At 48.1% G+C, this 25,275-nt stretch overlaps 1 protein-coding gene across 1 annotated transcript in view; it reads right to left on the reverse strand.

Annotated features, from left to right (window-relative positions):
- Positions 1-1,056: 1,056 nt before the first annotated feature.
- Positions 1,057-25,275, reverse strand: part of LOC130680937 (tRNA-dihydrouridine(20) synthase [NAD(P)+]-like) — a 42,612-nt gene continuing 18,393 nt past the window's right edge. Inside the window, exons 7-19 of the mRNA XM_057492761.1 lie at positions 24,705-24,796; positions 23,895-23,938; positions 22,686-22,746; positions 19,411-19,462; positions 11,503-11,567; positions 11,250-11,320; positions 9,191-9,277; positions 7,680-7,848; positions 5,440-5,531; positions 4,073-4,233; positions 2,846-2,934; positions 1,664-1,737; positions 1,057-1,429 (exon numbers count right to left, since the gene is read on the reverse strand). Of these exons, the coding sequence (XP_057348744.1) occupies positions 1,195-1,429; positions 1,664-1,737; positions 2,846-2,934; positions 4,073-4,233; positions 5,440-5,531; positions 7,680-7,848; positions 9,191-9,277; positions 11,250-11,320; positions 11,503-11,567; positions 19,411-19,462; positions 22,686-22,746; positions 23,895-23,938; positions 24,705-24,796 (1,292 nt within the window). The 3' untranslated portion in view covers positions 1,057-1,194. The remainder of the gene's footprint in view (positions 1,430-1,663; positions 1,738-2,845; positions 2,935-4,072; positions 4,234-5,439; positions 5,532-7,679; positions 7,849-9,190; positions 9,278-11,249; positions 11,321-11,502; positions 11,568-19,410; positions 19,463-22,685; positions 22,747-23,894; positions 23,939-24,704; positions 24,797-25,275) is intronic.

Consider the following 25,275-nt stretch of genomic DNA (forward strand, 5'->3'; position numbering starts at 1 on the left):
CTCTGGGAAGCCACCGGTAGTGCAGCAGTAGTCTTATCCACATACGCAAGAGCAAATGTGGGTGCAGGGAGGGGCTGCTCCAGAACGGAGACAGACGCGTCTCCTGTCCAATCCCTGGCTCGGGCCACCAGGGCCAGGGGCTGCTGGCTGGCATAGGGGCCTGACCCTGGGAAGATGGGAGCCACACGGCTTTGACCTGGAGGGGAATCCCCGTTCTGGTAGAGCTTGGAACAGGGGAGGAGAGGCAGTGTGCTTACAGCGGAGGAAGCGGAGGCGGTGCAGGGCAAGGACCTTTGGTCAGAATGCCCCTCCCAGTAAGAGGGGGGGGCCCCGGGAGGTGTAGCCGTTGGTGTGCTTCTCACTACCAGGAGGAAATCAGAATCTGCCACTTCTGGCCCAAGCGGAATGGTGGGGGTGGACGGGGGATGTGGGCAGTGGCGTGGGCAGGCAACTGCAAGGGCCCCAAATTGCTGTCATCAGCAGCCTGTCGCCAGTGACCCCTGCCCGGAGCAGTTTAACCCATCAGGTCTGACCTTTCGCTACCCAGGAATCAGGGCCAGGACCCTCCAACTCACTAGGGCTATCCCTTACTGGGACACCAGATTTGCTAATTATTCTCCCAGATTCCATGTCACCTCTCATCAGGAAAGTCAACCGATGGCCAGTGCCTCAGGATTACCATCAATAGAATGGGCTTTTTGGGCCTTCCTGGTTCAGCCAAAGTCCAGCAAGCATTAAAGGTGACACTTTGTCCCCCATCTCCACCCAGATGCATAAGGATGGGTAGCGGATATACTTTAAGAAGCTCCAGCTCTGCACAGAGGGTGGGAAGAGAATTATTATGCCAGGACATGAGTCTGTGTGTGAAGGTGCCAAGGCTGCAGCAGCCAGCCGTGGGTAACAATGAGGGGTGTCTTTACTGCACTGTACCAATGTCAGATTGGGAGGTGCCACCTGAAAAGCTCCTGCTTCCAAAGAAAATACTAAGGTCACTGGGAACTTGGCCCTGCTACTCAGACCCACCATTGGAGATGGATGTCCTAAACACCCTTTGACCCATGCTCCAGGCCATGACCTCTTAACTCCTGCCAGGAGGCATCAAACTGCCTGATGGCATCTGGTCCATGCTCTGTACCCACAGCCATCCTAGGGCCAGGCCCCTGAAGGAGGTGAGCAGGGTAGGCACGAGAGTCACTAGCCTTCCAGAGGGCTCTCTTCACCACTTCCCAAGGCCACAAAGGGCTTCTTGCACAGCTCCCCAGGCACTGCTGCCTCCTGAGTTCTGGATTCCCCAGGGTCTTGGCCAGGGGCCTCCCGCTTGCGCTTGTGCAAGGAGGGGCTCTCCTCACCCAGCCGACCCTCAGGGAGGCCCTGGCTCTGCAGACAGACGATGGCCGCAGCCTGCTCCGCCAGTTTCTTCGACTTGGCCCTGGGCAGACGAGGCATAGGGTAATAAGGCAGGTAGGCAGGCAGGCTGGTTGCAAGACTAGAGTCTTGGAGGCCTGATGCTACATACCCCAGGCAGAGAATCTGACAGAACTGAGGAAGAGGTCATCCCCCTGGGCTGCCACCGCCCACATACACCATCTCGCTAGCCCTCCGAGGCCAACAATGGCTTCAGGTCTCTCATCCCAAGCCTCATGCCACTGACGAGGAAACTCACCACAAGGTGGACTGGTACTTTTGGTCAGCAACAGTGACAACAGAACAGAAGAGACGATCCAGGGGGCGCTGAACCTGGTGCAGAGAACAGGAAATAAGGATGGCTGCATTAGGGCAAGAGGACCAAGCCCTGGAGGATCCTCTGCCAGTGTCATGTGCAAGGCAGATAAAGGGAAGTACTTCCCACCTAAGTCAAATGAAGACTACCTATATTACATGCTCCTCCCCAGTGGCAGTACCTGGTGTATCTTCCAGAGAAGAAAGGTAGATTTACAAACAGACAGTGACATTCCAGCATGGCAGGAGTTCTGTCGTGGACCTAAGCAAAGGGCCATCAGAACCCTCAGCTGCATGTGACTGTGGACCTTCCTCTGAGTGACATCTGGATGGGCCAGGTTTCCCAAAATGAGGAGTTCATCAGATGGAAAGGAGTAAGAGGGGTTAAGGAGGGGGCAAAGAAGGTACATGTGGCAGAGGTACCAGGGGATGTGCCTGGGTGGAGAGCTGAGTGGATGAGACCTGAGGAAGAAAGGCATATGTTAGGATCCTGTGCTCTGTGCTGATGCACTAGGGCTTGATCCCAAAGGCACTCCGGAGCTGATGAGGGAGTAGAGGTCAGATTCATTTTGGAAAAATCACTCTGGCAGAAAGTGACACAAGGCCCAGAAGGTACAAGTTTGGAAGTGAGAAGGCCAATCCAGAAGAGAGCAGTCTAAACAATACCCAGCTGTGGAGGCCCAGAAAGGCGAAGCAAGACTGTCTCAAACTTTCCACCAAAGGGTCCCAGGTCTGGGGTCCAATTCAATGGCCCTTTGGCTGAGGCCTGGTCCTAAAACCTGTCTAACTTTGAGGTGTAAGCATCCTTCCTAAGCCAGTTTGCCCTTCCCAGAGAACTCTCTCCTGCCTAATAAACACCACTGAATGGCTGGCACAAGCAGGCCCTCACTTAAGTCTCAAGTTCACTTTTATAAAGCGGCCAGAATTAGACAACAGTACCACTGTCAAAGGGAAGAGGCAACTGGCCTGGCCACCAGCAACAACTGCAAGCCCACAGAAGCAAAGCCGGGCTCCAAGCCAAGCATCCTGGAGTTCAGGGTATGAGCTCGGGGTGTGCTGGGGTGACGGCACCAGCGTGGGAACACTGTAGGGCTGGATGCAGGGCAGGCCACAGCCAGGAACCCACTGTTTCATACACAGGCTGTGCCAACTTCTCCCTCCGGCACCACTCCAGCAGGCACATCTTGGGGGTGATCTGGGGGTGAATATGCTCTCCTGGGGAAAGGAGGGGAAGGTGTCAGGGCTCCCCCACCCCCAGCATCATCACTTCAACCCTCCTGATAGGGACTGCAGAAACTGAGCCATCAGGCTACTTGCCTCAAGACTCCTGTACCTATTCCTCTGAGCTCCCATTTCTGTGCCACCAGGGGCTTGGGGCTTGGGTTCTACGCAAAGTGAAGATAGGCTTCAGCATACTTGGGGAATTAGGCTGGGAAATGAACTCCCAGCACTCTGAGCGCCAGCCTGTAAAACAACTTCAAGAACTAAGAAGAAAGGTCCAGTTTTCCTCTCAAGACAATATTAGGGGGAGTGGAGAGGGTGCGGAATATAGGCAACCATATAAGGTCTCAGTGCCCACCCTGATTATGTCTATTATTAAGTGTCAGGATGATCTGCTGCTGCCCTGGACACAGTGGACTCTGGTTTCTGAGTTAATCTGTGACAGGGTGACAGGGTGGGAGGTGCTGTGTCCCAACTTCCCACCAGAAGCTCTCATGAGATATGACTGCCCAACAGCTGTGCCCATAACCCTCTTTCCAAGCGCTTGCCAGAGAAGACTGACTCCTGGTCTGGGCCTGGGGACCTAAGAAAGGCTCAGATCCCAGACAGCAGAGCACAGTCATGAGGGCCCCGTTTAAAGCTGAGTCACAGTCTGAGGCAATAATCAGCCAGAGGTTGCTTCTGCCTAGAGGGGGCACCACAGGGCTGGAGAGAGGTAGTGGGTGTGGGCGAGGGTTGCACAGACAGATGAGGGCTAGGGTCCCACTGCTACTGGGGAGCTCCTGGTAGGCAGCTAATTCCTCAGGGCCAGGGTAAAAACACAGACTCACAGGAACAGAGGGAGACAAACACCCCCATCCTGAGTTGTGGGAGGTATGGGTCAGGGAAACATGGGGTTTAATCACCTTGGGACAACAGTAACACCCTGACAGTGCTACTGGGCTTTTAGGGACTGTCTTCCCCAAAGTGACTTCTCTGAGATGCTGACAATTCAGAACAAGTGTCCAAACCAAGGAAATTTGTGGTCTCTAACCTTGGCATTAACCATGTACAGAAAAGCCAGCTTACTGGCCTAGTCAGACCCAAAAGGAACTGGCCCTTCTCCAAGCTGAGGCCAAGCTGGAGACCGAACGGTCAAACTTGACAGCCATCTGAATGACACCAGAGGTGTCTTCAGCTGGTTCCCCTGGCTCCTCCGGGGTCCTGGCCAAGAGCTCAGCCTGCCGGGCATCCAGCTCTCGGGTGGTGTCCTCATAGAAGGTACCAAGGCCAAAAGCAGAGCAGGACAGGCCCCTTAGTGGAGCCAGCATGCAGGGAACTGCTGCAAGAACCCAGAGCCCCACCACTGAAAAATGCTTCCCACCAACATACACCAAAACACCGTTGGGACCTGGCCATCAGAAGTTCCTTCCCACCCACCCCTGCTATCCGCCTGGACTGGCAGATGGAGAATGAACGTGAGCCTCTGAGGTTGGACACTGCAGGGCAGGACTGGGCTGGGTGGAAAAGGTTCTAACGGTTCCTCCCACCTGAGCCTACAGGCAGGTGTCCCCAGCTAGCAGTCAGTAAGTTGACCTACATTAATTTAGCGCCTGGGGTACGCATAGCTTCTAACTCATGTGGGGCCATGCAAGGAAGAGACAAGGCCTGACCACGGAATGGTTCGCCACTTCCTGTCCCAGCCACAAGCAGTCAGGCCTCGCCGTAACTGAGGTATCACCCAGGGCTACGGAGTTATACTCTTCCTCTTCAGCTTACAAGACACCTGCGTCAACCTGGTTAGGCTCTGTACGACAGGGACAGAACTGACACCACAAGCCCAGGGTGGGGAGAAGCGTTCTGACAAGGCTTTTCCCTTCTAGGGAGCATCTTGTCGGCTAAAGGGCATTCACAAAAATGGACACCTGGGGCGGTCAGTGGTTCAGAAAGGCTGAGGAGGGAAGACCTAGACAGGCAACATGAGGGGTCAGGAGCATTCAGGCAGAAGACCCAGTACAAGCACAGGTAGGTGGTGAGCTATAGGCGCAGGCACTGGGCCGAAGATCAATGCCAGAGTTGGAGCTATACCAGATCTGGAGGACCAAAGGGTGGCCTCCCAGACTGTAGAGTGATGGGGTCTGGGCGCAGGCTCAGGCCAGGAGCTCCATTCTACAACTCCAACTCTCCTGACCATTGGGTCTTAGCGTCCAACATGTGACACATCTGTCACCAGGAAGGCCCCTTCCTCCCCAAGAATTCCCAAGCCCAGCCCTCACATTCCTCTGTCCTACTAGTGCCCTGTTCCCAAAACTCTGCTGCTTAAGAAATCAGTCCAGGGATGGGAAGTCCCAAAGCTTTGTAAGTATCCCCTTCTGAGAGTGAAGCGGTACCACCATCCCACTCCTGCACACCCGCCTCCAGAAGCTGTGTCCCTGGTCCCCTGGTAGATTCAGCTTAGGGCTCAGGGTCAGCCCTGGCCAGTGTCCACAAGGACAGATGGACAGCTATTGCTGCTCTCACCAAATTTCCCGGGAAGACTGGGCAGCATGGAGCAACCTTCCCTGGGACAAGCAGTACTTGGTGTTGGTGTAGTGGTCGTCGTACTTCACAGCCTGAGGAAGAACCCGCATGAGCCCACCTGCTGCCTGAGCTGTGCTCTGACGGCAGAGAAAGGGGCTCCAAGGGGGCAGCAGAGGTGTGCTTGCAGGTGAGGCACCGTGACCCCGTAAGAAGACCCCCTCCATCCTGGCCACTGGCTTCCCCGGTTAGTGGTACAAAGCTTGAGGGTCATGGCCAAGGCTGCCAGTCAGGAGCGTACTCTACTGGCCAGCCTGACTGAGGTCCAGAGGTGCAGGCAGCTCCTCCTGCTTCAGCCACCGCAGGCTGCCAGCACAGAGGACCGGCCACCAAGCATCTTCCAGGGCGGGTAGGGGGGACAAGCCACAATTCCCGTACGGCAGGACTAGCGCCAGCACAGGTGTGAGACTTTTCTACTCCAATAACAACAGTGGGTACCTTCTCTTCCCGCATCTTAAATGGCCTGCCTCCGATTTCCCCCAACGTGGATAAAGCACAGCTCCATCTACCAAGCTTGTTCACACGTTACCTGTCACTACACTCAGCTTTATAAGCGTGAGATGCAGCTGTTACCACCACTCCACAGGCTGAAATACAGGCTCAGGGAGGCAGGCCACTGCCCAGGGTGGTGTCCAGTAGAAGCCTGCCTGGCAGGGGCAAGCAGGAGAGCAGTGGGTAAAGGGTGGCCCAGCCCTCCAGAAACCCCTCCCACCACTTGCCCCCTACACTCTGCTAATATCTCCACTTAGGCCTCGTCTTCAGTGCTTGGAAAGGTGCCAGGGCACACTCAGGACCAAGCAGGGATACGTGGGCAAGCCCCAGCCAGCGGCAAGGCCCTGATTCAGCTTGTTTGGGACAGAAGGCACCTGGCTGGACCAGAAGCAGCCCTGCCTAAGCTTGAAAGCCGCTCCCTTTCTCTGGGACAACACACCCTCTTGAGGAGCTGCCAAGGGACAGGCTGAGCAGGAATGATAACAGCACCTTTCACCCAGTGAGCAAGCTCAGCACTACTGAACGTGTCTTCTCTGCCACAGACTTGCCAGCCGGCCAGAAGAGCAGACATGACCTGGGCTGAGGCATGCCCCCCTTGCCTCTGGCTGACCCAGGACCCTGGACAACCTGATTGTCACCAACCTGCCGGACAGGATCCCCAGAACCAAGAGGATGAGTGCTGCAGCCCTGAGCAGGGAAGGCTGTAGGACAGAGGCCTCCGGGCCTCCTATCACCCCCAGCTCGCACAGCCCTGGGGACACCCACACGCCATGGCAGCCGCAACCGCCCAGGCTGTGGTTTCATAGTTTCAGGCTATGGCCATGGTTTCAAGAGGGCACAGGCAGCCTGAGGATCTGAGAAGCTCCTGATCTTCCCAGAGGGTGTGAGCCCCAGAACGGAAGAAGAGGACGGAGCCTGCTCTGGTGAGGGCTGTACTCTGTGCTTAGGCCCAACTCACTGACAATTTGAGGACCACTCATCATTTCTGCCTATTGATACGCATGGCTTATCATAAGAGTCCCACAGAGTTGCAGGCTTGTGCCAGAGGGACAGGGCAGGTGAACTTGTCAAATAATTCCTTTATGGGGAAAAGCCCCGCACTACCTACCATCAAGCTCCCACTGAGAAGAAAAAACTACTCCCTAAGGAGAGGGTTAAAGTTAGGCTATTCTCTAAGTCAAAGGTTTAAAGCATTCTGAGAACTGCAAGAGTAGATTTTAGAAATGATTTTGACTGATGCCTAGGTGAGATGTCTCTGTCCTCAACAACAGCTACTCCTGGCTGTGGCTGCTCTGGCACCAACCCACTGGCATGGGGGTCTTCAGTGACAGGCCCCATTGTCCTGGTGCATGAGTAGGGGGGAATGAGATGGGGGAAGGGAGTGTCGGTAAGAGAGAAAGAGAAAGAAACATACCATGTGTTTGGGGCCACAACTTCATCCTGAATCGAGAGGTCCTTGCTATGACCCCCACACTTTGGAAGCTTTAGAAGGAGGTGATGTTAAAGGCGTGGCTCCCCAGCACCCCTCTCTTCACACGGCAGTCAGGAGACCTGATACTACATTATAAGAATGAAAAAGAAAACGAGAGGAACAATAGGACTGCTGGGGGCTGGGGCTTACCCAAAGTGCCTTCTGTAGGAATGTAGCAGAAAGTGAGAAAGGTTTGTTTTGAAAAAGCGCACAGACGTACGTACTGGATGTACTTCTGCATGACCTCCTCCAGGAGCCGTAGACCCTCCTTGAGGAAGATGGACGGGTTCCACATGGCCCCTCGGGCCACCATCACTGAAGAGGCTGCTGTGGCTTGTCGAAAATCCTCTATGTCCACATACTCGTGGATGTGGTCGTGAGATCCTCCACTGAAAGGCAACAGGGCAGTAAGGGTGCCCTCATTCTCATACCACCACTTCCAAAAAAGACAACTTCCAGGTCTGCCGCTCATTAAATGTATGGCTTTGACCAAGTCTTGCAGCTACGAGCACTTCAGGAGGTTGGAGATTGTAATACACAGCCCACTATGGGGTCAGGAACACCAAGGGAGGGTATACAATAAAGCAGCCTGAACCTAGCCTGGCACTTAATAGGTGTCCCAGAGGTTTTACCTTCCTTTCCCTCATCCTAAACAGTGGCTAAAGCCAGTCCCCATCTGAAGACATGGGTCTGGAGGTGGATACTGGGATCACAGGAAAGCCTGCATACAGGCCAGGGCACCCATATGCCCCACTGTGGGCTGGGTCAGAAACCACAGACAGAGGCGATAGTGAGGGGAAGGAAGGAGGCCCAGCTTGGTTGCGATTTCCCTTCCTGCCACCCTGCAGCCACAGGAGCCCCTTGGAAGCTGCTGTTTCTTCAGCTGTTCCATTAGGAACCAGGCGGAGCCTCAGTCCAGTGGGTCGGGGGTCATGCGGCAATGATGACACCCTCGGGTGGCAGCAACAGCAATAGGATCCAGGATCCGAGCAGCCCTAACCTCTCCAAGCCACACCAACACTCCTTGGCCTAGGGACGCCAGGCCAGCTGCCACTCCCACCCTGAGCTCCCTCCCTCCCACTGTCAGGCATGCCTTTTGTCAGGACTTCAGAGCTTTGGAACTTCCCTGTTCCACCCTGCCTTCAGGCTCTGCCATCTTAAGGTGCAAGGCTGAGATGCACTCCCAGCTGGCCCACAGCAGCCAGCACTCCAGCGGCAGCTGGATGCTGGCTTACTTACTACTAAGCCTTTGGGCCGTCATCAGTACCTCACACCTGCCCGCCTAGGTTCCTGGTCCTGTAGCGGCCAGAATGTTTGCCTCGTCTTTGGACTGTAACCTGCCTTATGCCCCCTGAGTCATAGCTCTATGTGCCCTGGCTTGGACTCCTCCCCTTATACCCTGCACGCCAACCCTGGGTGTGACACCACATTCTCCTGGGCCTACTTCAACAGCCACCTTCTTGCTCTCCCTATCCCCTGCACATTCCTACCCCCAACCTGTCCACCGAACGCCCTGAGCCCCTGCCTGGTACACACATACATCAGCTACTCACCAGAGGCCGAGGGACATTTTCAGCCTTATTCCCAACCTCATGTTTTGTCCCAGCCTTTTTCTCTTTCCCTTAGAGTTATTTTTTTAATGCTATCTCATTTCATTTTTGTATGCCAGCCCAATTCCATTCTGAGTAAGGTGAGGCATAAAAAAATAAATGAGGAGGAAGGGAGGCTTACTTGGTTATGACAGGAATGGACAGGATTTCAGCAATGGCTTTGATGGCTTCAGAGCTGACAGGATGCTGGGGTCGCTCCTCCCGCTTCCTTGGAGATAAAGAAAAAAACGATGGGCCTGAAGGCTGAGTGCCAAGGGCCATGTCATAGTTTGCACAGGCCAACCCTACTGCCCTCTCTACTGAACCTCATGCAGGTCATGTAGCCAGCAAGGACAGGGTCTCAGTTACAGGGGATGGCTCTGCATTACCTGTGCTGTGAGAAGGCAAGTCCAGCTTTTAGAAGCTGGCAAGGGAGGCATGGCTGCACAGTGCTGTTGTGGGCGGCCTAGCCCCAAGGTCATACCACCTTTCCTTGGCTTCCCTTCACCTCTGCTAGAGATGAGGGACAGTGCTATAGGAATGCTACCCCTACTGTTCCAGTCTCACCCTCCTGGCCCAAGGGGCTGGGAACAGCTGCCGCTGCTAAGGCTAACCACTCCCACACAGCTGCCTGTGCTGAACCCCAGTTGGGCAGCTGATCCTGGGGAGAGGCACCTGGCGCAGGATATACCCAGCGGTCAGGGCAGGCCACAGACCATGGCTCTGTCACAGTGAGCCACAGGGGAGGCAGGACCACAACTTTGGGCCCCTCCTTCCAAGGTCAACGGCAAGAAATTCTTGTGTATGAGTCAGTCAGTCTTAGAGATGTTGAGGTGAGCCCTGACATGCACTGTGCTCGGGAACAAGCAAGAATGGTGGTCGGTTAGATAGCCCTTGCCCAGGTCTTGCCTAGGTATGTCCCCTCTGTTACACTCCTCAACAAAAAGCTCAGAGGCAACAGGGCTTCAGAAGACCCTGTCAACCAAGCCTCCACCTCCACCTTCCTATACCCACAGCAGCCAGTTCGAGCCCACCCTCAACAGCTTTGATGGCCAGAAAGTCCCTTCTTAAACTCACCCAATTCTATCTTCCTAGTGCTTCCAACTACCGGGTAAAAAGCATAAAGCTGTATTATTCAGAGAATACTCTATGCCAGGCACTGTGCCAAGGCTGTGTATTCACATCTCAGAAAAGCCTCATAACAACCTTGTAAAACAGAAATTATCTTAATTTCTAAATGAGGAATGTGGTACTCAAAGAGGTTAAGTGATTTGTCCAAGGATACAGAGCCAAAAACCAGCAGAGCTGGGATTTGAAACCAGGCAGTCTGAGCCCAGACCCTGCAGCCATGGGAAGGAGCACATGTGAATGTGTGTGTGGCCTTTCACCTCCCCCTACTGGTTTCTGCCTGCACAGCTCTACTTTTCTCTTTTTTACGTGCTGCAACTATGGGCCCCCTTCTTGGAAAATACTGAAATATACACAACCAGAAAAAAAATAGACTGTTGCTACAAGACTCTTGAACCCAAAAGGAAGATCAATAAGAGAAGAGACGTCAGTCTGGCCAAAGTCCACTGATCTGGGATTCTGTACAAAAGTGTATCTTGTACAGGGAGCAGGTCTGACTGGGAAACCAAAGGCAGTCGTCAACAGTACTTCAGCTCTCAGCAGACAGCACATTAGCTACAGATACAAGCACTGTTTAAAGCAGTCATTGTGACACCTGGCAGTCCACCAAAGGCTGACAAAAAAGGCAGTGGCTTTAAAAGAGCAGCAACTGCTTGTGGTCATTCAAGGGAGAAACTACTGTTCAATGCAGTACAAAGAAAATGAGATTCAGAGTTAAGAGTTCTAATTCCACCACTTCCTGGCTGCACGATACAATTTTAAGCAAATCACTCAACCTCTACCATTTATATATTCTGAAGGTAGGGGCATTTCTCCTTCCTCTTGGTCTTTCTGTGTCTCTAAAGCTCAGTGCAGTATCTACCACCGGTAGGTGCTCAATGAATGAAACAAAGAAAAATACAAGCCCATAAAGGGTTTGACTGCCTTCAGGACTTAGAGGACGTCAAAGAGAGCTAGGCAACTAGGCTGCAAATGTAGAAGAGAAGTTGGTTGTGACCGTGGGTCTGGTGAAGGATCATTAAGATGGCTGAGGACGTCCTTACAAGTCAGTCACTAGAACAGCGACCACTGACCTCCCATGAACTGAGATGGCGGCAATGCCAGTCCTCTCTATCCGCTTCACAAGGCTCAGGGTATCTTCCATCTGACAAAGAGGACCACAAAGAGTAGTTACTGAAGTCACCAAGCGAGCAGCTGCCAGCTCCTAAAGAGGACTTAGCTCCAACCCCTCCTCCAAACCTAATTCAGCTCCTCAAGGATCATTCACACCCCCAAATCAACATCCCCAGAGAAAATGGACCTTCAAATGGAACACATCAGCCTTACCGATGGCAGGATGCAAATCTTACAGGTCACAGGTCTGCGTGTCCCTTTAACAAGAGTGTGAGGATCTGCAGAGAGAACACAAGAGCACCTGCTCCTTTTGGAACAACTGCAACTGCCCATACTTACTAACTCTGCTGCAGACCTGCCCATCACAGTGGCATGGACATGTCTATGTCCGTGTATGTGTCCATGAGGCCAAGAAATCCACGTTTTTTTCTACACTAGAGCCCTAGCACCAGTAGTCCCTAGTTTGGCACACAGTGGTGTACCTATATTTGGTAAGAGAATGAGAATGGATCTGCATGCATGCCTATGCAGAACACAGTGCTCTTTGGCCAGGGCAAACATCTGAATCTCCTAGCAAGCTTAAGAAATACAAAATCTTAGATTCCCCCCCATATTTCCTGTAAAGGTCTCTAGGGGCAGGGCTTAGAGATATGTGTTTTCAAAAGGCTCTGTAATTACTTGAATTTAAAAAAATAGCTCTGTATTACTTAGCCATACAAAAAAAAAGAGGAAATCCTACCATTTGTGAGAACATAGATGGGCCTTGAAGGCATTATGCTAAATGAAATAAGTCAGAAAGAGAAAGACAAATACTGTTATGATCTCACTTACATATGGAATCTAGCAAAATACACAAAGAAATAAAACCCCACCATAAACTCACAATTAATTAAACTAGAAAAAGAAGAACAAATGAGGCCCCAAGTCAGTGGAAGGAGGGACATAATAAAGATTGAGCAGAAATAAATAAAATCGAGAAGAATAAAACAATAGAAAGAATCAATGAAAGCAGGAGCTGGTTCTTCGAGGAAATAAACAAAGTAGATAAACCCCTAGCCAGACTAAACAAAAAAAAAGAGAGTCTACACACATAAACAGAATCAGAACTGAGAAAGGAAAAATCACTACCAACACCACAGAAATACAAAGAATTGTGACAGAATACTATGAAAAATTATATGCTAACAAACTGGATAACCTAGAAAAAATGAACAACTTTCTAGAAAAATACAACCTTCCCAGGCTGACCCAAGGAAAAATAGAAAATCTGAACAGACCAATTACCAGCAAGGAAATTGAACTGGTAATCAAAAAACTACCTAAGAACAAAACCCTTGGACCAATGGTTTCACTGCTGAATTTTATCAAACATTTAGTGAAGACCTAATACCCATCCTCCTTAAAGTTTTCCAAAAACTAGAAGAGGAGGGAATACTACCAAACTCATTCTATGAGGCCAGCATTGCTCTAATACCAAAAGCAGGCAAAGACACTACAAAAAAAGAAATTACAGACCAATATCCCTGATGAACAAAGATGCAAAAATACTCAACAAAATATTAACAAACCAAATTCAGAAATACTTCAAAAAGATCAAACACCATGATCAAGTAGGATCTATTCCAGGGATGCAAGGATGGTACAATATTAGAAAATCCATCAACATCGTCCACCACATCAACAAAAAGAAGGACAAAAACCACATGATCATCTCCATAGATGCCGAAAAAGCATTTGACAAAATTCCACATCCATTCATGATAAAAACTCTCAACAAAATGGGTATAGAAGGCAAGTACCTCAACATAATAAAGGCCATATATGACAAACCCACAGCCAACATCATACTTAACAGCGAGAAGCTGAAAGCCTTTCTTTAGGATTGGGAACAAGACCAGGATGCCCACTCTCTCCACTTTTATTCAACATAGTTCTGGAGGTCCTTGCCATGGCAATTAGACAACACAAAAATATAAAGGACATCCAGATTTGTAAGGAAGAAGTTAAACTGTAACTGTTTGCAGATGACATGATATTGTACATAAAAAACCCTAAGAATCCACTCCAAAACTACTTGATCTAATATCTGAATTCAGCAAAGTTGCAGGATACAAAATTAACACACAGAAATCTGTTGCATTCCTATACACTAATGATGAACTAGCAGAGAGAGAAATCAGGAAAACAATTCTATTCACAATTGCATCAAAAAGAATAAAATACCTAGGAATAAACAACCAAGGAAGTGAAGACCTATACTCTGAAAACTACAAGACTCATGAGAGAAATTAAAGAAGATACCAATAAATGGGAACACATCCTGTGCTCATGGATAGAAAGAATTGATATTGTTAAAATGGCCATCCTGCCTAAAGCAATCTACAGATTCAATGCAATTCCTATCAAAATACCAACAGCATTCTTCAACAAACTAGAGAAAATCATTCTAAAATTCATATGGAACCACAAAAGACCCCAAATAGCCAAAGCAATCCTGAGAAGGAAGAATAAAGCTGGGGGGATTACACTTCCCAACTTCAAGCTCTACTACAAAGCCACAGTAATCAAGACAATTTGGTACTGGTGCAAGAACAGAACAATAGACCGATGGAACAGACTAGAGAGCCCTGATATAAACCCAACCATATATGGTCAATAAATATATGATAAAGGAGCAAGGGACATACAACAGGGAAATGAGAGCCTCTTCAACAACTGGTGTTGGCAAAACTGGACAGCTACATGCAAGAGAATCAAACTAGATTATTGTTTAACCCCATACACAAAAGTAAACTCGAAAAAGATCAAAGAACTGAATATAAGTCATGAAACCATAAAACTCTTAGAAGACAACAGGAAAAATCTCCTGAATATAAACATGAGCAACTTCTTCCTGAATGCATCTCCTCAAGCAAGGAAAACAAAAGCAAAAATGAACACATGGGACTATATCAAACTAAAAAGCTTCTGTACGGCAAAGGACACCATCAACAGAACAAAAAGGCATCCTACAATATGGGAGAATATATTTGTAAACAACATATCCGACAAGGGGTTAACATCCAAAATATATAAAGAACTCACAAGCCTCAACACTCAAAACGCAAATAACCCAATTAAAAAATGGGCAGAGGATATGAGAGACAATTCTCCAAAGAAGACATTCAGATGGCCAACAGACACATGAAAAGATGCTCCACATCACTAATCATCAGGGAAATACAAATTAAAACCACAATGAGATTTCACCTCACACCAGTTAGAATGGCCTGAGTCATTCTAGACTCAGCCTAGAACAGTCTGAGAAGACTAAGAACAACAAATGCTGGTGAGGATGCGGAGAAAGAGGAACCCTCCTACACTGTGGGTGGGAATGTAAACTAGTTCAACCATTTTTGAGAGCAATATGGAGGTTCCTCAAAAAACTAAAAATAGAAATACCATTTGACCCGGAAATTCCATTCCTAGGAATTTACCCAAAGAATACAAGCTCTCAGATTCAAAAAGACATATGCACCCCTATGTTTATCACAGCACTATTTACAATAGCCAAGATATGGAAGCAACCTAAGTCTCCATCAATAGATGAATGGATAAAGAAGATGTGATACATATACACAATGGAATACTATTCAGCCATGAAAAAGAAACAAATCTTACCATTTGCAACAACATGGATGGAGCTGGAGGATATCACGCCCAGTGAAATAAGCCAGGCAGAGAAAGACAAGTGCCAATGATTTCCCTCATTCGTGGAGTATAACAACGAAGCAAAACTGAAGGAACAAAACAGCAGCAGACTTATAGACTCCAAGAAGGGACTAGCAGTTACCAAAGGAGAAGGGTGGGGGAGGGTGGGTGGGAAGAATGGAGAAGGAGATTGAGGGGTATTATGTTTAGTACACATGGTGTGGGGGGGTCATGGAGAAGACAGTGTAGCACAGAGAAGACAAGTAGTGACTCTGTGGCATCTTACTACACTGTGGACAGTGACTTCTATGGGGCATGGGGGGACTTGATAACATGGGTGAAAGTAGTAACCACACTGTGTTTCATGTGAAACATTCATAAGAGTATATATCAATAATACCTTAATAAAAGAAAAAAGAACACTTAACAGTTCAAAAAAAACCAAACAGATTTGTGGCTATCAGGGGTGGGGCAGGTGGGTGATGGAGGGGTGGAGTGGAGGGAATTGGAGGAATATAGTCAAAAGAGTCAACCTTCCAGTTATAAGATACAGAAGTATCAGGGATGCGGGACACACCATGACTATAGCTCACACTGCTGTATGGTATATAGGATAGTTGTTAAGTAGAATTTAAGAGTTCTCATCACAAACATAAATCTTTCTCTTTTTCTTTTATCTGTATGAGATGATGGATACTAGCTAAACCTCTTGTGGTAATCTTTTCACATTATTTGTAAGCCAAACCATCATGCTGTGAACCTTAAACTTACACAGGGGTATTTGTCAATTATTTCTCAATAAAACTGGAAACAATTTTTTTTAATATTTGAAAAAGAGTCTGCCCAACACATTCCCTCCTCACTATGATTCTGAGGCCTAGTGCTGACTGAGACCACAGGCTGACAGCTTCTTTCCCATTGGAAGGCAATGTTCCCCGAGTGCTGTTCCAGGATCTGCTGAGTGAGAGCAGGAAGGCTTTACAGACCCCAGGCCCCATCCTCATGCACTACTCTCTTCAGAGGGATCAGCTGTACAGAAGGGAAGCTGGCAAAGGATATTTCAACATGTTAAACATTTTAAAAAGTGTTCAGTTGCATAGTAATTGCAAAGGACTTCAAAGAAAGATAAAGAAATCAAACAGGAAAATGCCAGGGAGGTGGCAAGACCAGACTACACAGGAATCAAATCAAGAGAGGTGCAGATAACACTGAATGTCCATGATATTGCTTTTTTCTTCCCTCCTCAAAAATTTCATGCCAGGCAAGCTGGACGAAAGGTGATCCCAAGAGCCTTCATCCAAGAACTGGATCACCAGCAGCTCTGAGAGGACACGCAGGCAACTGCTGCCAGTCTTGATTCTACACAGGTGGGGGGCAGCAGACAGCCAAGTTCATGAACCAATGGAAGGGCCCTTCTCTCAGGGACAGGTTGAGGCAGGCTCCTCCAGAAGACATCAGACCAAGAGGCAGGGCCGACAGGCAGGAGGACAGATCATGGGCAAGACAGGGCCTGCTGGCCCAGGCACAGCTGCCAGGGACTGGCAGAAAGGAACAGTCCCCACGTGCTACCCCAGGAGGTAGACTGGACTGAGGTCCTAGGGTCACTCTGGCAGGCTTTAAAGGGGCATCTACCCTTTAAGGGGGTGGGAGGGGCTGCCAGATCCACTGCGATACACAGTGAAAATTCACACTCTACTCCTATCCCTCAGGATGGCAGTACCATCTCTGGAAGGTTCCCTTGGCAAATGCTGACTTACAATCCTCTGGTGTTTGGTGATTATAGCAACATCAGCTGGTTTGATCCAGTTCTCTGTTTTGCACAACTTCCTTTTGGTGTATTTCATCCAAGTACATCTAGGCACTTTCTTCAGGATTTCTGTTCATCTCGTGTGTGTTCAAAACGAGGAAGGAAATAAGTAACGAAAAGTCCTAGCACTTGCAAGAGTCCCAATGAGGGGAAAGAACAAGTAGCGTCTCCCATCTGGCAAGGCTCTAGCAAGAAACTCTCTGGAACCAACTCTCCCAAGCTCCAAGCCACACCACATATCTCTGTGGTGTGAAAGTCTGTAGGGGAAAGGACCTAAAGACAGGCCCGTATCTGAGCAGGTCACAGCACATCTGCCCACAGGTAGGCTCATCACCCCAGACCCACTGGCTGACTCTGGAAAAGCAGACCCTTAGCTCCCCTGGTTGCTGGGGAGGGGTTGGGAAGGCAGATGAGAGAGAGCACAGGCTTAGGAATCGCTGAGTTCATGCAGGCCTGGCCCCACCAACCGTTAGCCAAGGCACAAGTACAGTGAGTGCAAGGGATGCCCTGGCTGCCAGTGGTGGGGGCAAGAAATCCTGGGCAGGGATGAGAGAGAGGATATTACTGAATTCGAGTCTTAACCCAGACAGGGTACACCAAAGTTAACCAGGAAGCTTTTTCAAAGGATTGATACCGCTCCCTGACCCTACTCACTTCAAGAGTATACAGAATTCTCAATGGATAGCATCTTTTGTTTATATTTGTGGTAAAATATAAACATAAAATTTTCCATTTTAACCATTTTTAAGTGTATAATTCAGTGGCATTAATTACATTCACAGTGTTGTGCAATCATTACTGCTTTCTATTTCCGAAATTCTACATCACCTCAAACAAGCATACTTATTTCAAAAAAATCCTGTAGATGGTCCTAAGATGTTCCCACAGATAAAACCATGGTCCTAAAACACCCAACCTGGAAGAACCCATAAAACTCTCTCCCAGGTCACCTAGTTGGCCAGCAAAGTTTGATCCTGAATCTAATCCAGCCCACTACTCCTGGATTCTACCTGCTTTGTTGTGAAGCCTGCAACCTCCCCCACATGAGGCAAACCCCACCCACTAGCCCAAGCTGGCCCTCCCACAGCCCCACCAAACAGGAGCGCCGTGAACTGAGCTTCTGAGCAGCAGTATAACCTGCTACCTCACATACAAACTGTGCCTCACCCAAACAGGCGCCGTGGAGGAGGACAGAGCCAACAGCATGCGTGGGAGAAGCCAGGAGACCCGAGGCTAACAGTGCCTGTGTGTGCAGTGCTCTGAAGCAAACCATCCCTAGATGGCCCCTTTCCCTAAGTGTGGTGATGAGTTTGACATCCAGAGTTGTCCACATCCACTCCATGCTGCACAGAGATGTCTGAGTCTGACTGGAGGTCCCCAGGCCCAGATGTCTGCTGACCTGTGGCTAGACACTTATAAATGACACCCAGGTACCTTCCACCTGAGATGCCATCAAGAGGGACACTGAGTGGAGTAGGGGCCACAAGACTATGACTGTGGATTTAGCACTACTGGCTACTTATATCTGCTATATGATCTTGAGCAAATTATTTTTATCTCTCTGTGCTTTCATCTTATTAGTCTTGATCAAATAGAGATAACAAATACCTGCCCTGTCTACATCTATTTGGGAACAAATGGAATAAATGCTAGAATAAACTTTGAAAAAGAATTACCCTACAAACGGTAAGAACACTTTACAGGCACATTGTAAATATAATCTTTGTATGTATCTGCACATGGGAAAAATGAGAAGGCACCTAGCCAATAGACACACTCTAATATCCCAGAGATGGGGGCTAGAGGAATACCATGGTCGAGGGGCTGACCCAGCAGCCAGGACAAACCTTGGCAGCTCTTACTGGTGGTGCCTTATCCCAGGCAGCTCTAGCCCACGGGAGGCACTGGGAGGCTTAAAGCCAGGCGGGGAAGCGGCGAAGGAGAATGAAAAGGAAAACAAAGGAACTAGAGGAGAACCAAGGAGAAAGCTGGCAGACTGAGAAAGAAAGTAAAAGGTGTATTATAAGGTGGCAGAAATTGTCATCCCCACATGCCCTGGCAGCTCACAATACTGGGTGGCAAACGCCAACGTGGGACCTCATAAACCTGGTCTGCACAGTCACCACTGGAAGAGGACCAGAGGAGACTAATTTCAACTTGCTTCTTATGGTGCTGGCCTGGACTGCTCTCAAAGGCTGGTGGTGGACCCTCTTCAGTGTGCAGTGGACTCACTGCTGCCCCCTGGGAGGGGCCGATCCCCACCCCCATAGCCACTGAGCCCCTACGCTATCCACAGGAGGCCTGGCCAATGTCTCATAATCGTCTCAGAAGAGACAGAGGAGCCTCTAAATGAGTCCCCAGAACCCCCAGCTCTAGCTGACATGTCCCTAGCCCTGGGATTTTGAGGAACCCCAAGGCTATTGTACACTGGCTCGGGGTTCCCAAACCTGGTTGTATGTCAAAATCACTGGAAAGCCTTTAAAAATTTTCCGAGACCCCAGGAGGAATGATCGACTCATTCTGGTTGATTCTAAATCTGGAGGACAGGAGGGGAGGGAGAGGCATTCTAGGCCACTCTAGCCCATAGGCATGTTTAAGAACCTCTGCTTTCACTCATGCAGGACTTACCTTCTCAACCTTGTCAGGGTCTGACAGCAAAGCAGCTCCCATTCCTCCCTAAGGAAAAGCACACAGAGGGTCTCCTTGCAGATGGAGGAGGGTGGTCCCTCCCTGTGGTATGGCAACATGATGTGGCCACCTGGCACCACCCCAGCACTTATCACCAAAGGACCAAAATCCACTGGCAATCGGCACTTCTTAGCAAGCAAGAAAGCAGCAGCATGCATGTCCGCAGTATCAGGATCGGACTTCGATGAATTCTAAAGTCATCACTCTGATTCTATTAGCAAAACCCATGGATCTATCTAGAAGTGGGTTCTACAAAAATTGTTGTTCAGGATTGCCCACTGCCTGCCCAGTCTCAGTGTCTTCATGAACTAAACCCCACAATCTGCCACTCTCCCTTTGAAATGGGATCCAGTACATCTTATTCCTACTCTTCCAACACTTGTTTTGCTACCACCACCGCCAGCCGAGCCACTCAGAGGCACACAACCTACAAATCTTGTCCAAGCCCCTCTCTCCTGCCAGCAACAACACCCCAGTCCCAAGCACCCAGGCCAATGTGAAACTCCAACAAAAGCCCCAGCTAATAAAAACCAACAACCTGTGGAGCCACTTATATTCTTGACATGAACAATGGTTGTCTCTTGCGATTATTGGTGATTGCAATTTTCGTATACTTTTCTATATCATCCAAGTTCTGGACAATGGTATGAATTACTTTAGTAACCAGGAGGGGGAGGATCTTTACAAATATGAACCCATTAAGAGTGAGATAAAGGGGAAAAAACAAATCCATTAAATATACACTGCCAGTGTAAAGACTGCATACCAATGAGTGCTCACATACTTGGCTCAGGTTTAAGTTCAGTTATTCTAGTTGAATTGTTTGCTGAAGGTTGACAGATTCTAATCAGAGAGAACATTGAACCACCACAGACTTGGCCAGCCTGAGCCTGCATTTCAGAGAAGAATGGGAAGGCCAGAGGAGCCACTAGCCCTGGCCTACTTGGCCACAGCTACAAACCTCAGCGGCCTTAAGGAAACCCTGGCCACTCACCCTGGCTCTGTCCATCTGTCCTTCACCTCACACACAACCCAGCCCTTCCTTGTGGCATCACAGGACCAAACATCCAGCCTCACTGCCCCGTCCACAACAATGGCTTTCTCAATTGGTATTTCCTTCCTTCCTTCCTTTCTATTTAATGTATTTGTTTTGAATAGGTAACATTAAAAGTTGTAAAGGTTCAAAAAGGTAAAAGTAAGAACTCTCTCTCCATGTGAAATGGAAAACTTTTCAATTTATACTTTTTATACAGCTTCAATTTTTGAACCATGAGGAGAGAGAGGATATTCAGGTGGTACATACTGGTAGAGATCTGCTGATTGGCCAGTGCCCAGTGCTGTGCCAGTTATTGTGAGTAGTGCCCCTGCAATGAGAATTTATCCCCACACAAAACCAAATAAAAACTTAATTTCCTTCCCCAGAAGAAACCAGTGTTACTAGTTTCTTGTGGGTCTTTCCAAGTATATTCTAAGAAAAGTAAATATACATGTAAATTAATTCCCCACCCCTCATATATAAATGGTGATACACCACATACAATTCTGCTCCTTGCTTTCTTCACTCACATGCATCCGGGAGATTATTCCAGTAATTTCAACTCTGCTCCTTATATTACTCAAGAGCACAGAGGACTAATTAGAAGACAGCAAGACAGAGTCCAAAGTTTTGAACTCCTCACAGATAATTAATTTCAAACCTCCCTGATTCTTTGAAGCAGCTCTCTAAGGCCCTCTGGTTTGCAAGCATCCAGAGGGCCTTTCCCTTGGGGAGTTGTCAGCCTCCTGGCCTAAAGCAAAAGTCTCCAGGCTGTGTAACTCCTGGGAGCAGAGTGGCTGACTCTGCGCAGTGGGCCAGGGGGACATGTGCAATGTCTATACTGCAGGCCCGGACCTCACACCCTGTGATACGGTTCCCAGGCGCAGCCCTGGAGGAGTCCCTCTGGTGCCCCACATGCAGCCAACCCCAAGCTGTCCTTGTTAACGGCTCCAAACACGCTTTTCCTCTAGCAGTCCTCATCCTGCTGAAGACAAACAGCCCCCTTGTCTGCCAATTGTTCCTCCCTCTATCCCCACACTCACTCCCCCTCCACACACACACACACCTAGTCCAACCATTTGCCAGCCAAGTCCTGTCAAATTCAGCTCCAGTTTGGCTTTTCCTCTCTCCACCCCTGGTCTCCTGTAGACCCAAGACACTTATCTCCTATTTCTGCACCCCCACCACCAGCCTATTGCCATTCAAATCCACCTAACGCATGGCTTCCAGATTAGGATTTCTAAGTATTTGTATTCGTAGAATATATTTGGAAAGACATGCAAGAAACTAGAAACACTGATTTCCCCTGAGGAAATTTCTGATCACATGCCTTCTCTGTTCAAAAGAGACCACTTATCAAAAGTCCAAGTTTAGCTAATCAGGTTCCAACCAAAATTTTGGTTGTTCCTGTGCTTCCTCTTCATCCCTCTCTCCACCCCTACAGTCAAATCAAGGATCTCTGCCTCTACCTCACATTGGGCTCCAGACCCTGCCTGTGTCAGTCCCTGGGCCTGCAGGGTCTTTGGTGAGGAGGCTGGAACTTATTCAGGGAGTGAGTCCATTTCCCTCCAAGAATCTGAGTTTAAGTGCTGCTTTTCTGCTCCATTCTCTGAGCTACCCTAGCACTGGGGTCTGATCTGATCTTCTGATATGACAATAGGGACATATGTATTGCATCTTTTTTTTTTTTTTACTGTATATCTCAGGCTGCATCAAAAAGACAAAGTGCTGTCCACATTATGTTCTCTTTGAACATTTACATCACTTGTTTTATTACTTGGGCACGAGTGCTCTGTGTTTATGTGTGTATATATATGTATATACGTATGTGTATGTGTGTAAAATTTTTCCTGAACCATTTGAGGATAAGCCACATGTATCACAGCCCTTTTCCCCTAAATATATCAGTGTGCATTGTCTAAGAATGGGGATATTCTTACAAAACAACTGAAGAGTTATAAACTTCACAAACTTACACTGATAGAGTGTTTTTAGCTAATCTACCATGGTCCATATTCCATTTTGCCAACTGATCTAATGATATCCTTTTAAGCAGTTTCTTCATCTAGTACAGGATCTAGTCCAGACTCAGGTATATACTTGTGTTGTTATATCTTGTTAGTCTCCTTTAACTTACACCCTACATTTGTAAAGAGTATGAAGAAATCAGTTTACCTTGGTGGAATACTCTTTTGGACAGCCCATGTTGACATCAATACCAGCCACATCATTTTCTCTGGAAAAACATGAAGTAGAAATGGTACTAAATATTCAGCTTGAGGAAAGAAAATAGTCAAAGGCATGGGTCTGTGCTCACGAACCTCTTACCATGTCCCTGGCCTTATGAAACACACCAAGTCTCAGTGACAGAAGTTGAAAAAACCTGTCTGTAAATGTGCAACTGCCTCCCCTGAACAGCGCTCAAGAGGAAGGGCACAGTGTGCTCATATACCTACAAAGGGCTAGTTGTAGAGGACTTTGCTACTTCGCAATTCTACCAGATAACCCAAACTACTGAGTAACAACCACACTGAACTTGATCCCAGAGTGCCAGTTCTGAGTGGGTTAGTGAAAGCTATTTGTCAATGCACAAAAGCGACATGAGTACAAGAGCCCCTTCCCAGAGCAGTGGTTCTAGTGAAAGTTACAGGACTGCCTTTGTTTGTGGGGCTGCACAATTGACTTACTTCAAACATACCTCATCTTCTGGTATATACACAGTTAACGGTCTATGATTAGCAGCAACAACTGCCTGAGTTCCTTCTCACCCTTACTGTAATCAATGACAATAGCTAACACTTACTGAGCATCCACTACATGCCACATATCGCAAAGAAATTTACATGCATTCTTTCATTTACCCTTTCCTATACTGCCAGAGGTAAGTAGTATGTTGGTCTCATTTTGTATATGAGGGAGGCAAAGTTCTCAGCAAGGCTAAGTAACTTACCTAAGGTCACATAATTAGCAAGTGGCAAAGCCAGAATTCCAACCCAGATCTGTCTAGCTCCATAACTCCAAAGCCCATCTCCTTAGCCACAGTACTCTCCTGCCTTCAGTAATTTAGGAAGCAGTAAGTCTAACCTACACTTCATGAGATTTAAAACGTCAGGGCTCATAGTCACAAAAGTCCCTGGAAAGGGAGCCTCACTGAAAAACAGGTGTCCACATAGGTTATCTGGAATCTAGGCACACTTGGGACACAAGTCCCAGGCCAGGCCTCGGACGCCACAAACAGAGAAGGAAATCATACACTCTTAAACTAGAAAGAGAAAGTAGTGAACCAGGAGGCAGAAGGGTGGTCACCTCCAAGGCCATCAGGAACAGAAAGGCCTCAGAGCACACAGGAGAAGCAAAGACAGTTGAAAAGAGGGAAGAACTTACACACGTTTGGCCACAGCAAGGGCTCGCGCTTCATCTGAAGTCCCCTGGGAACACAAGAGGCTGCATCAACCACCGCCCTGACACAGGTACACGTGCACAAACACATCCATGCATGCCATGCACATGCACACCTGTCAGCAAATAGAGTCTGGCTGGCATTATCTTAAAACAGCCACCCCATGGGATGAGCTCACTCTTGGAGGCAAAAAGTGGACCTGGAAGGCCTAGAAATGTCATCAATTGCTTTCAAACATACAAAAAAGCTGAAAAAAATGTATAGTGAACATTCATATACCCACCACTTAGATTCTACAACTAATACTGTGCTATAATTGCTTTACCATGTATCTACTCTGTCATCAACTTTTTAAAAACCTAAACATTATTCAGAAGCTACTTCTGAAAAAGCGCCAAGAAATGCCGAAAGGGAGAAGAGAGAGCCACAGAGTCATTACAACCCTAACATAATCTCAACTAGTCTTGAGGAAACCTAATTTTTTTCCATTGGTAATATATACAAACTACAGAAAAAACAAAGACCATGATCTGAGTAACCAGTCCTAGGGAAAAAAACATGTAAGCCATGCCAAACAGACAAAAAGAAATTAAATTTGAGACTGGAGGCATTTAACAGACTACTAGAGCTTGATTTCTACAGACTGCCTCCAACTGTGCAATCGCTAACGAGCAGGTCTTCATAAAACATTTAGGTCTTCAGGAAGCCACAGACGGGAAATGGAGCCCAGGCATTTAACACTGACCCAACACAGGCCCTGAGATGGGAGGGCGCTCAGCCCTGGGATCTCGTACCATCTGGAAGACAACCCTGCGCTGTTCTCTTTCACAGGTGCGGAAGACAACTCGGTCATCAGGGGCAACAAAGTCCACTGTGTTGAGCACCTCTGCAGGAAAACACAAACACGTGGGGCCACCCAATGAAGAAGCAAGATCAACCCAGCCTAATCCCTGGGAGAAAGCAAAGTATCACTTTGAAGGGAAGAAAGGGATGCTAGGAGTACACCAGTCTTAAAAGAAATCAATGTGCTCATGTTGGCTTCTGAGGAGCTGATGATGGTCTATTCCCTGACCTATGTGATGGTCGTTTGATTTAGAGTTATTTGTTAAACTGAATGCTTGTGTTTTATGCACTTTCTCTGTATGGTGTTTACATTTCATAATTCTGGAAATACTGAAAAAAATGTATATATGAGGAACCTTGTCTGTTTCAGATTTTGTTAAAATTTTCCTAGACAATGTCACTCTGAAGTTGCTGCTTCTTAATTACTTCATGCATTAGGTGCCAGGAGCAGGCATTTACTATGTTATAGTCAAACCTTATTATTTGCAGTTGTGTATTTGCAAATTTGCCTGCTCGCTAAAG

Source organism: Manis pentadactyla, chromosome 15 (assembly GCF_030020395.1).
Source record: "Manis pentadactyla isolate mManPen7 chromosome 15, mManPen7.hap1, whole genome shotgun sequence".
Taxonomy (NCBI): Eukaryota; Metazoa; Chordata; class Mammalia; order Pholidota; family Manidae; genus Manis; species Manis pentadactyla.